General features: G+C 35.8%; 1 protein-coding gene across 2 annotated transcripts; it reads left to right on the forward strand.

The window, feature by feature from the left end:
* Positions 1-1,558: 1,558 nt before the first annotated feature.
* LOC113097113 (protein TESPA1-like) lies at positions 1,559-12,950 on the forward strand. 2 transcript variants are annotated; one of them, XM_026262317.1, is made up of 11 exons: positions 1,559-1,800; positions 3,267-3,420; positions 4,076-4,118; positions 4,856-4,896; positions 5,449-5,502; positions 6,411-6,450; positions 6,551-6,649; positions 8,229-8,437; positions 8,526-9,478; positions 11,928-12,030; positions 12,426-12,950. In XM_026262317.1, the coding sequence occupies exons 2-11, from the start codon at positions 3,279-3,281 to the stop codon at positions 12,494-12,496; spliced, it is 1,755 nt and encodes a 584-aa protein (XP_026118102.1). In that variant the 5' UTR covers positions 1,559-1,800; positions 3,267-3,278; the 3' UTR covers positions 12,497-12,950. The 2 variants fall into 2 exon arrangements, with proteins under 2 accessions (XP_026118102.1, XP_026118109.1); XM_026262324.1 differs by having other exon boundaries at positions 1,561-1,800; positions 11,946-12,030.
* Positions 12,951-12,967: the final 17 nt, after the last annotated feature.

Consider the following 12,967-nt stretch of genomic DNA (forward strand, 5'->3'; position numbering starts at 1 on the left):
TAATTATAAATTATAAGTTAATTAAATACAACCACTTCATACAGACTCAGCAGTCATATCTTCAACATCTAACTGGACATAGAAGCATATTAAATCTATTATAAATATTCAAATGTACAAAAAGTTTAAGAGTTCCTTTGATTAAAAAAAAAATGCTCATGGCGAAAATCAGATTAAGAGATATAATAAATTGTTTGACAGATATTAGCCTCTTCAGCCAAATAATAAATCTGTCACAGTATATATGATTTCCAAACTCAAAAAAATCTCAGTAGTACTGTCCAAAAAGCTCGTTGGATATAAATGGATACACACTGACACCTAGTGTTTCATTACAACTTTACAGCAAAAGAGTGCTATTAAGTGTTCTTCAGTTATTCCTAGCACTATCTTCGCGATTGCCACTAAAACGAAAATGGACACCTAAAATCAACATTTTAAGGAAGTCTTATTTAATATATATATATATATATATATATATATATATATATATATATATATATATATATATATATATATATATATATATATAATTTTTTTTTTGTTTCAGAAGAAAATAAATCTTATTATGTTCAGTGTTGAGAACACTTGCGGTTCTTAATGTTCTTTTTTGTGGAAACCATGATTATTTAAAGGATTATTTGCTGATTAGACAGATCAAAATAACAGCATTTAATTAAAACGTAACTCTTTTGTAGCATAATATATTTCTTTACTGTCACTTTTTATAACTTTAATGTATCCTTGTCAAATAATAATAATAATAAAAGTATTATATATATATAATACTTTTTTTATATACTGCTTACCTCTCCTCTTGCTCTTTCAGTGGCTACCACTCTTTTTCGCTCTTTTCTTCCTACATCTCTTCTATTTCTCTTTCTTCATCTCTTTTCCCTCCTCCGCTCTTCCCCTCATCCTCCTATTCCCTGTCCTTTTCCACTACCCACTCCACTATATTTCTAATATCAAAGTTGCCCCATAAAAGTTTCAAAAACACACAAGATTATATATTTTAATATTGCAAATCCTCACAGTGAAAGAGAGCAGGTCAGGCCTGTCTTTACCACACCAAATTGATGATTCTTAGTTCACAGTTGTCAAATTCTCTCTGAATTACAAGTTTGGTTCTCAGAAGTGAAACAGGGTGAGAAGATTTGACTGGGTTAATGGTTAAAGTGAGGGTTGTGACACTCTAATCATATGCCTCAGACAGTTGCTGTTTACTGGCAGTTTCACTGATAACTTCAAATGTAACACTTCTTTTACAGTAAAGCAAGCCAATGTCAAACATAGAATTCACAAATCCATAATAACAGCCAGATTATGACAAAATAGTTAAAATAGTAAACTATAACAGAGTATTAGATTTAAACACACACACAACAATTTTTGTTTTTAAATAAACCTATAGACATTGTGCGTTTATGGAGCGATATCTTGCACGTCTGTTATGCTTCAACCACCCAAACTTGCTGTGTAAACTGTGTGTAACAGTATTTCCTACAACAGTGTGTGGCCACAACATAGTTGTCATTCTGCTCTTCACAGCAGCAGCACATCTTCCTCCTACAGCTTCCGTCAGTTACAGCGCGTCATGACTGTGGCACCACAGTTTGCGTTGGCGGGCGAATCAACAATCGATCGTGGTTTTTAAGCTAAGGGGTTGAGTCTCCCGTGTGTTATTTTTAGTCATGCGATGGACATCCTTTAAGATGTAAGTGTGAGTGGGATGCAGGACAGTAGAGCGGTGAATTATGCCGTTGTCGTGAGAGTGGACTGATCGAGGCACTTTTAAAGGTAGGTTATGTAGCGTGAGGCGCAATGGAACCCTCCATCCTTAAGAAAAGATCGTTTTATTATTTTCAACTTGCGTATTGCTTTATGTAAGGCACTTTCGACTATGTGTAGCCTATAATACGCGACATTTTTTATAAATGAAAGTGATATGGCAAATGTGGTGTTACTGAACGTGTGTTTGCCGCTAGCGCGTGATTTCCTTTATAACGCAATCTGTCATGTAAGTAACGTTAGCTTAATGTATGGAAGACAGCAGGGTGATGGAGGGTTTGAGGATATAACGCTTTAATTTAGGCTCAGGAAGTCAAAAGAAAAGATTGGATGGGTTGAATTAGCTACTTTTTACATACAGGTGCATTTCAATTGAGCTTTTAAACATTTTGTCAGTACAAAAGTTAGTCAGGGGACTTATGTTGAACTTTGGTATAACATCAAGAGGCTCGTGAACAGTAATCCGCTGTAAAAGTAACTGTTACAACGGTACAGCGCTCGAGTACTTTTAGACTAATAACGTTAGATGTATTTACATTTCTTTTGTGCTTTCCATATTTATTATCGGTTTCATTTTTGTAGTCTTGTCACATTTTTTTCACCTTCCGTAAAAAACCGCTGGCTAACATAAATAGCGTCACCCTATTTAGTAGGCTAACGTTAACCTCAATGCAGACAAATAGTTTCAGTTAGGATTATAACCATCAGGCGCCATTGTCAAAACACTGTCTTATTACTTAGTACTTATTACATAGCTAATTGTAGGCCTATGTGTTTTATAAAGGATAACAATGTGTTTTGTGTAAAAATTATTTCTGACAGCTTAATTTCATTTATAGAGGATCAACATAGCTACAGGATTTTCAATAGAAGCATTGGCCAAACATAAATAAATGGTGCTACTATCATTTTATTATAGTTTTACACTGAAAGCTGAACAAAATGAATAAAAAAATTGCAAGAAATTCCAGTCGCTCTCTGAAAATGTTCTCCCTGTGAGTAAATTTACAGTTGACACACTGACAACTTAAACATTAGAAATCACCCACAGAGGAGTGAAAACACTATTACACATGACCAAAACCCTCCCTGATGTGTCTGTATTAATAAGTTGTTCGTTTCTGCACAAAATAGTTCTGAGGTAGCTTTGAAAGAATAATGTCACATATGGCTTAATTTATTTGCGATTTTGCATTTTAAATGACAGTACTGGTATGAATCAGAAGGTTCTAAATCATTAAGCATTAAGTTATTGTAATCATTAGCATCATGAGTTTGTGTTAAGAATTATTTTGATATATAACAAAATCTAACTATATATAGAGGCCTACATTTGAGAGTGATGTTTAGTATTTGTTTCATTTTAATTTTGTAGTCTATCCTGCTGTATAATCTTTGCTTTTTTAGGCAACACCGTTTGTCAGTCAGTCACCGGTTTTGGTTAAATAATCCTGCAAAGTGTTTTCTCGCGGTAGGTGGCCACAGACATGGAGAGTCCTTCTAAGATCGAGAGGCGACAAGCGTGGGCAAGCAGTCGCCACAAGTTTACCGTAAAAGATGCAGAACACCGCAGCTCCACAGCAGAACATCAGTCTCATTTCTCGCTCCAAGATGATGTCTTTGTGGATGGTGAGCATAAGGTTAATGTTTAAAGTTCAGCTGTGGCAATAGTTTGATAATATGGAAAGAGGCTGCATATCTCATTTCCTCTTTAGCATGTGGATTGCTGCTACAGTACCTAATGCAATCAGGGTCTTTTATGGGTTCACTTTTAAATATTTTAGTTCATTTTCTTTTATAATTTGGGAAGTATACAGCTTGAAAGCTTCACTTTTATAATCCTTGTTTAAATAGAACCCCACTTGGTTTTAATAATGCATTTTTAGAAACCCAAATGCTTTTTGGGAGCATTGAATGCTTTATTTTGTAAAATAGTTTTAAGCAAAACACAGTCAAGATTAAAAAAAAAAAAAAAAAAAAAAAAAAAAAAAAAAAATAATGTATATATATGTATATATATATATTGGACAATAGTTTGGAATAAAAGAGAAAATAAAGTGTATTACAGCTTAATCAGGTCACTTTTAAGTTTAGCTTACTAGATTATAACTGCTACTGTCAGAGATAAAAGACAGACCACAAACAGTGCATGGTTACCTCTAGATAAACTCTATTTCCAAAACAGAAAGCTCATTTACACCTCTGTCTCTCTATCACTCACACACCCCCATTCTCAAATAGACAGGCTGAGATCACAATGTGCGTCTTTATTTTGTTTCCACAGGATGCTCTGCTGGAAAAATTGAAACCTGGCTTCAAGGTTGTGGGTAAGTGTTTGTGTGAACGCTTCCTATAAAAGACAGACATTGTGTGTCAGTTGTAATACAATAACAACAAGTGAGTGGAAAACCACAAATGTTCTTGGGTTTATTCGTTGAAGGTCATGCAGGTTAAAAATAATCAAGGACAACATTTTCACAAGGTACCTTCACATGAAAGCTACGTTGTTTTGCTCTATTTATAGATTGTTCTGAGGAAGATTCTGTTTTCAAATTTTCATTTTCTGGATCAGGAAATAGCAGACAAATTTTGACATTTTTGTTATTGTTTCTCACCGTGTAGGTTTTGCAATGTCAAGTTGTGTTAGAGGGGTCATGAATAAAGTGTTTTCAGACAAATTTTGTGGAAAAAAGATAAACACATTTTACACATTGGAAATATATTCTACAAAGCCTATAAATTATATATCTAAATACATTCATAGCAGCGGTAGTCAGATGCCAGACCCAACAGTGCTTGTAAAGCATGCAAAATTCTGTCTTCTTAATGCCATCTTTGACAAGATGCAAGATATCTTTCTGACATTTGTTTAATAAGGGCTACCAGTACATAATGCAACAAGAATTGAAAGATGTGTTGTGTGCATGTGTGTCTCTATTTTTATCACAGTATTTTACTGCGTGCCCGCATCCCACCCACAGACCTTTGCTGATTCACACTTGATAAAAGTGCATTTTTCCTTTTCTTTTGTTTTTCCTTTTTCTTTTCTTCATCTTCTCTGTAGGAATGAAGCCAGTCCTGCCAAAGGCAGTCACCTAACAATAGGTAGGTTGAGGTAAAAACAGGTTTTGGATAACGATTAAGTTCAAAATTTTGAGTTGAAGCATAAAACCAGTGCAACCAAGAGTAGAATTACAAAATATCTCATTTTTACATATGCAATTGTGTAGGCCTTCATAGATTTTCTGTCATGTTTTAAGTAAAATCTATGGAATTCTTTGGTCTCTCTCTATATATATATATATATATATATATATATATATATATATATATAGAGAGAGAGAGAGAGAGAGAGAGAGAGAGAGAGAGAGAGAGAGAGAGAGAGACCTCCCGGTCAAATACTGTGCTGGAAAGCGCAATACTAGTACTTGTCTAAAACTTGGCAAATGACCATGGGATAGGTGTGATAGTCAACAGCTTGCCATGCATCAAAAGGTTTTTAAATGCACTACATGGAGGAAACCACCTGATGCATGTGCTGAATGTATGCAATGAATATCATCCATTAGAACTGTGCAAAATTCTCATTTTGGAGACCTTGTTAAGCCTTAGTTGTATTTCTGTTTTCTGATAAAACTGCAAAATGTAATTCTACAGGCCCTTCGAGGACAGGTACCAGCTTTGAGGATGATCTGAGTCTGGGTGCAGAGGGTGAGTAGAAGCAACAATTATAACTGTAACTAAGCAATAATTGAGAAGCGGTGACAGCTGTTTTGAGATTGTTCAAGAACATGCATATCACCTTTATCAAACAGTTCTGTTTTGTAGAGTCTAAAAGTGTCTATTTTGTGCTAGACCCTTGTGCCGCTGTAATGGATTTTGAATGATTATTGGTTATTTATGATGACAGACCTCTTTCTTGAGTGACATCCTCGTGCTTGTTTGTAAGGATCTCATAATCAGCATGATGACGGTGATTATATATTATACGAAGCAGCACTGCATTTATGTTTGAGAGCGAACCTCTCCTCACTCCCCCCATGAATATTATCTTAAGTGCTGCATATCATATTGAGCCACTCTTGCATCTGGAAACACACATGCACAATGTTAGATTCACAGATACACGATTATTATGCAAGTAATAAATTAATAGTGTTTTAAGACAGTGATAAGGTAAATGAGATATTTTTTATGTATGTATGTTTGTATTTATTTTTTATTTTTTTAAAAGGAGTGTTTATTGTAAGGTATAGTACTTCTCAAAAGTTTGGGATCTATAAGATTTTGATAAGATATGCTCACCAAGGCAGCATTTACTTAATACAATTTCAAATAACTCATTTCTATTTTAATATATTGTCAAATGTAATTAATTCATGTGATGGCAAAGCTGATTTTGTAGCAGCAATTACTCCAGTCTTCAGTGTCACATGATCCTTCCGAAATGATTAAAGATGTTGATTTGGCACGCAAGGAACATTTATAGCTGATATCAATATTGAAAACAGTATTGAGAACAGTATTTATTTGAAAAAAAAAGTGACCGCAAACATTTGCATACATAATTTTGTAAACATCAGCAGCATTAATTTCAACCTGAATTCTTTATTTTACAGCTACTGCATTACATTATCCATCAGGTGCACCACAGTTTAGGTAAGGAATAGGTTGATTTAGTTTTACCGTTGAGGTACACATTTATGCTTCTAAATCTAATCCTACCATAATTCCTCATTTCATTGTGTTTGTATATCAGAAGCACACCACAACACAAACTCAACCTGGCATTATTAAGCATGGGGCAGAGCGTCGCATCCAGTGCCTTCTCAACCACTACCAACAGGACTGTTTCCAGGTAAGAGCATGGGAAAGGCAGAACACACTGGACCAAATAGCACCACATTTAACTGACCTGCTGGATGAAGGTTCCCCACTTAGTGCCTGGCAGGAAACAGCCACAAAAAAAAAACACTTTCCTGCAGTGTGCATTTTCCTTTCATGCTCAAGATGGATTTGTGCATCTGAAGTCATACTGTAAATAGTTTTGCCAGAGCTAAGCAAGGCGGTTGGCTTGTTGCAAATGTAGAGTGATGCATAATAAAGTAGTACATTTATGCAACCTGTATGACAATAAGACCCTGTAATATAAATATGTGTCCCTCACTAAAGTAGTCCATCACCCAAACTGCTCAGTTATTTTTCATATTTTCTACAATGTTCAGTTCTAACAAAAACAAAATTCCTTGAACTGATATACTATACCCAAATTGCTATTTGAAAGCATGAAATTATGAAAAAAAATTTAACAAATAAACATACGATGAACTAAGGTATTTGTGAATGACAGGTGCTGGAATTCCGTGGGCATAGATTATGTCTACCTGAGTTCATTCTATACTTTAGTTTGGTTTCTTATGGAGATGTTCATTTTAACCAGTTAAACGTTAACCGACTGTTAAGAATTTTGACAGATTGTTAAAATTGTTAAAATAGGCTACACTACACACACACACACACACACGCACACACACACACACACACACACACACACACACACACACATATATATATATATAAAACGTTTTTTAGAGAGAGAAAGAAATATACGTTGCGTAGTTCTATTAATAAGTCGCATTTTATTATTTAATTCAAAAATAGGCCTAATGCTGACTTGAAATGTTTAGAAACATTTTAATAAGCACAGTAAACATAACTATGCTATTTTATTTCCCCTCACTCCACAACAAATCCTTTCAATTAACAGTAGCCTATTTAAAAAAGAACAAGAATAAAAAAATAGCAAAAAAGTTATAGCAACATTGTTGAAGTAGCAAAGCTTAACTTTGTGTGTGCATGCAGCGCCAGTGCAATCACTTGATTTTTCCCCCCTTCTAACAGTGGAAGCAACTTCTCCTTTTAGTCATAAAGATAATTGGAATAGTAAATGCTTTGCATTTTTTTGTGTACATTCACAATCAAAACAAATCTTTGTGCATAAAATAAGCCTAAAGAAAAATAGAATGGTGCTTTCTGCCGCCTGTTTCCATTTCCTGTTTCGGAAACTCTGCATTTTTCATTCATTTTCATAATTTATTATTCAAGTTAAAATATATTTCAAAGCTTTATTATGTTTTTCTCAGCTTGCAGAAGCGCTACAGGTGTGTGATGTGATATGAAGAATGTGAATTCTCATGTTCTGTTGTTTGTTTCGCATGTAAAACTAATTCCCAGGAAACAAATGTTAGTATTTTTAATGGGTCCCAGGCACTTATCCTTTCTAATTTAATTCAATTCTAATTTAAAATGATATTGTTGGTTAACAGTTAATAATAGGTTAATGAGTGTAAGATGTCGGTTAGAAAAAATAACCGAAATGAACATCTCTAGTTTCTTAAATATCTTTCGCTCTTCGTAACATCTCAAAAATTCCCCAGCGTGTCTGAAGTCCTCCAAATGCGTGCTGAAGATGCAGAAGAGACCCTTTTCCAGCTGGGTTTCGGTTGCGAGGAACCGCAGGTCACTGCCCGTATCCCAGTCCGCTTCTTCAATTTCCCATCCCAGCTCAAAGGCATCAACTTCCGCCTCTTTCTTGAATCCCAGCTCTCCAGGATACGCCAGGAAGACCCCTGTCTTTCATTAGCAAGTAAGGAATTCAGTGTTTCAAATGTTGCTGGTAATACAACTATAGAAACATTCACATTCCCTCACCTTCGTCTCTCTTTATTGTGCAGGTCGTTTCCGACAAGTAGAGGCATTGACAGCAATGGCCAATGCCTTCTATTCACTGTACTCCCATGTGTCCCGAACACCTCTTCAGAAGCTTGCACCGCCCCAGTTAACCTTCACCTCCCCAATCGTGGAGAGGACTATGTCTCGAACCAGTGTCCGCAGTGAACCGCGCTCCCCTGTTGAAAGGCTAAAAGACACTATCTCCAAAATGTGTTTATATACGGGATCCCGTGGCTCGGACTCCACGTCTCCAAGCAATTCACCTCGTAAGCGTAAATGCAGTCTGTCAGGTGTAGTTGAGAAGAGTGCAGAAGATGACAATGAAGAGTTATGTCTTCAAATGGAAGTAGATGATTTGGAACAAGACTTGGACTGGTTTATAGAGAGCAAGAAAGAACTCGAGGAGGAGACGTACGGGGTAAACCCCGAAAGGACTGATTCCTCAGAGTGTATGCCTTGTCAATCACTATCCGAGACGACAAATGAAAATGTACACAACCTCAGGCATGCATTAGCAGAGTGTACACCTTGCCTAGAACCAAAAACAGACATGGACGTGAAGTCCAAAGGTTGTACTCTGCGTTCTGGGCTTTCAAATAGCTCCAGCGTTACCATGGAACCTGTTCCTATCATTGCCCATGAAATCATATGCCCTCAGGTTGTTGAATATGTGAATCAGGCACCTTACCGCTGCATACACACAAATAGTATGGATATCAAAAACTCACCATTTGCACACCAGACAACTAATAAATCTCCTGTAAGACAATCTAATGCAAATAATTTACCCAAGTCAGATCAGTTGTGTCAGATCACAATCACTGGATGGGAGGACGACACTACCCTCTCCAACAGAGACACTCAGGAGCAGAGTTCATCCAACATCAAGAGGTTACTAAAGCCAGTAAAACCACTAAACCTGAACAAACAAGGCAACTCCTTCGAGCTGGAAGAGGTATGCCATCTCTTGTCATTTTAATGCATGTCATGCCAAGAGCAATTGCCCACACTGATTCTCCCATTAGACGTCATTAACAGTATTATCCAACTCTTTATTGCTGAATCCCCCCTAAAACTCCCTCTTTGCATTCCACCTCTGCATAGAGATTCTAATGTGACTAGTTTTTTATAATACCGCAAGTTTTCATGATATAACTTGTTACACAATTACAGTTGCTCATACTTTGGGTTAGGGATTTGAACAAACCCCAAACCTTAGAGGGACAGTTGACCCAAAATGAGAATTCTGTCATCATCTACTCACCCTCATATAGTTCCAGAGCTTCTATAGAACATAAAATATTTTGAAAAATGTCTGACAAACAGTGAAAAATATTAAAGTGGGTCCCCACTGGGCTTCATTGAATGCACAAAAACATTTAAAGGGGCCCTATTATGCTATTAAAGTCTTGATTTTGTGTTGGGGGTGTACTAGAACAAGGTTGTTCGAAAAGCACATTATTTTTTCACATATTTCACATTATTGGCATGAATGGCACAAATAGTTCCTGTATCAAATGAAGTCTGGCCTGGGAAATATCATGCCCCCTACCAGCTTCAGGGGAAATATTGCATCAAAATCAAATCAATGAACGTGATTTAAACCTGGATCATTATAACCACTCTAAGTCCGTCTACCTTGGGAAAGCTAGCATGTCGCCCACAAAGTGATAATGTCCGTGCCTTCTCTAGAGCAGCTCAACCAATCAAAAAGCATAATAGGAACCATTAAATCATTCTTAAAAATATTTTTAGTGTTCTAGGGGGAAAAAAGGCATATGGGTTTTGATTTACAGGAGTCAGAGAAAATAATGATGGAAGTTTCACATTTGGGGGGGATCCATTTGATCCAAAAATGAACCCGCTGCATTGTACTACAAATTTGTCCCTGTCTGCAGTCATTGCCTACTTGTTCAGATAAATTAGTATATGCTGATGTATATGTCCTCTGTTCATGCAATAATGTTCTGTTGTCCTTACTGTTGTCTTTACTCATGTTCTGATTAAAGACAGCAGTAAATACATGCACAGGTGTTGGGGGTTTCTAGAGACCCTGCCCCTTTAATCACCGACTGTAAAGTAATTGTTTTAGAAAAAAATGACTGTACTTAACTAAAAAAAACAAAAATTCTCAAAGGTTCTAGTACACTAGTAGTGATCAGAGTACAGTACAGATTGAAAAAAAAATAATAATTTTATATATATATATATATATATATATATATATATATATATATATATATATATATATATATAGTAATTCACTTAAAGAGTTGTTCATGTTCTAGTGGTTGTATTATGTTTCTAGTGACCAGACTGACTTACTATAGATAAGATTTTACCTATACATTATTTCATATATTAATTATAGTATTTTTCTTACCATAAGCCATATTTTTAACCATAACCATATATATAAAGTATCGTCAAAACTTCACCTGTCTGGTCACTAGTACAAAGTTTGAGGGAGAAAAAATATTACAACTTTCGGTGAAGTACGGTATTTTTCCCAAAATAATACTGTACTGTACATATACATATATGAAGGGAGATACTAAATCACATCAGACTTTTCACTAGTAATGTGCTACAACCTTTGGGAAAAAATTGGGAAAGTATTTTTTTTCTTTCTTATAATAAAAGTGTACTGTACTTGTATACATGGATGTTTTCTAAAAATAATATTGGATTGTACATTTATGAAGCGAGGTATTGGCAAAATATCACTAGGTGAATTACAGCTTTTCCCCCTAAAACAAGTACTTTATACGTATAAAATGAGATATTTGGCAAAAGCACATATAGTCAAGTCTGTCCACTAGCTGGTTACTATAACCTTGTAAAAGAATTATTCATTTGAATGAACAGTTGGACGTTGTTTATGTTTTTGCACTGCGAGTGGAATTTGCAGATGGTCCCTTAAGCAGCCTAAGCAAAATGCGAGCTAATATAGAACCAGAAAACTAACAGAGCAACATGACATAAAAAGAGGACATATACAAAATTATCTGAACAAGTAGGCAATGTTTGTAGACAAGGACATGTGTAGTACAAAGCACGAGCAGTCGGTTATTTTTTTGGCACAAATGGATCCTCATACAGTCCTAGAGGTGAACTGTCCCTGTAAGGATTCAACCTGTGGCATGTACTGCATCTCCACCATGTTTGTTTCAGACATGAATGGTGCCTCTCACACTTACAATTGTCCCCTAATTAATAATGAATGACAGCAGAATCATGGAAACTTTGACTTGGCCAGTTAGCAACATGCTAAAAACCAAAACGAACACATTAGGAAATGCATATCACACTAAAACAATGTTTTTTAATAGAAAACATCACTCTGGCAATGTAATGATCTAGTTTTCTATACTGTGGCATTGTTTTGTGGCATGATCATGAAGAATAGAGTTTCAATTCAGGTTCACAGTGCAGAGGAAGAGGAAGCCACTTCATCAGAATTTTGCTCCACAGTCACATTGTCTGTTTCGACGCATCACCACAAATGTAAGTAACATGAGTAGTCCTTATCATGATTAGAACTCGTGAGGAAAATTTTAACCACTAATTTGACTAATTCTTCATCAGTTTAGTAAAATAAATTCAGCTGAACAGCTGATAATAAGCGAAGTCATCTTTACAAGTTCACAAAAAGCAACATGTGTTAATGTGGCGATAAAGGGAGGTGTTTTGCTGACTTGTTAAAAACACATTGTACGCGGTAAATTGGGTCCGGCTGATCTTGTCTGCCTTATCACATTTCAGGGGAACAACCTAACAGGAAGTTACAAAAAAATTTGCACACTATCGATTTTTTGGTTCACAGAAACAGTTGAAAGTGAATTGTGTGCTTTGAAAATCTAAAATCATCAACTTTTGTAACCATTGTTTCTCTTTCCCAGCGTCGCCACTGCGAGGGGACAGTTTTCAGTCAGACAGCAGTGGATATGCTGATGAGGATGTGAACCATTAACCTCTTAACCCCAGAGAAAACATCATCAAATTTCAGGCTAATGAAGCACAAACTGCGTCTACTAATGTCCTTCAAGTCAAAATTAAATGGTGTTTGCAAACCTATCTTTCTAAGTGTATTTGTCCATCGAGAATGACTTTATCATTGGAAAAGCTTGCACAGATAATTCATGCACAATAAGACCAGGAGCATGTATGATCGTTGCTTTTATATTACCCTAATGTGAAAACTAGCAGCCTAGAATGATGCATATGATCTGGTTTTGTGCACTTTTCGTTCTTCTTGGTCAGCTGGATAAACTGCTGTACATACTGCCTTTATTTGTCATTCCACAATGGTAATAAATAATTTATTTGAACTATTTCATTTCGGTAGACTGGTTTAAAAACTTGTCTGATAATGCAGAGGTGACTCGAACCCAACACTCTTGATTTGAATACAGAAATGAAACCAAGTATGTGAACAATGTTT

This window comes from Carassius auratus, chromosome 6 (assembly GCF_003368295.1).
Source record: "Carassius auratus strain Wakin chromosome 6, ASM336829v1, whole genome shotgun sequence".
Classification (NCBI taxonomy): Eukaryota; Metazoa; Chordata; class Actinopteri; order Cypriniformes; family Cyprinidae; genus Carassius; species Carassius auratus.

Excerpts from the sequence above, each read along its gene's own strand:
- LOC113097113 (XM_026262317.1), top strand. The coding sequence starts at position 3,279 with ATGGAGAGTCCTTCTAAGATCGAGAGGCGACAAGCGTGGGCAAGCAGT. Across the intron at positions 3,421-4,075 it reads AGATGATGTCTTTGTGGATG|GATGCTCTGCTGGAAAAATT; the intron begins GTGAGCATAAGG and ends TTGTTTCCACAG. Across the intron at positions 8,438-8,525 it reads CCCCTGTCTTTCATTAGCAA|GTCGTTTCCGACAAGTAGAG; the intron begins GTAAGGAATTCA and ends TTTATTGTGCAG.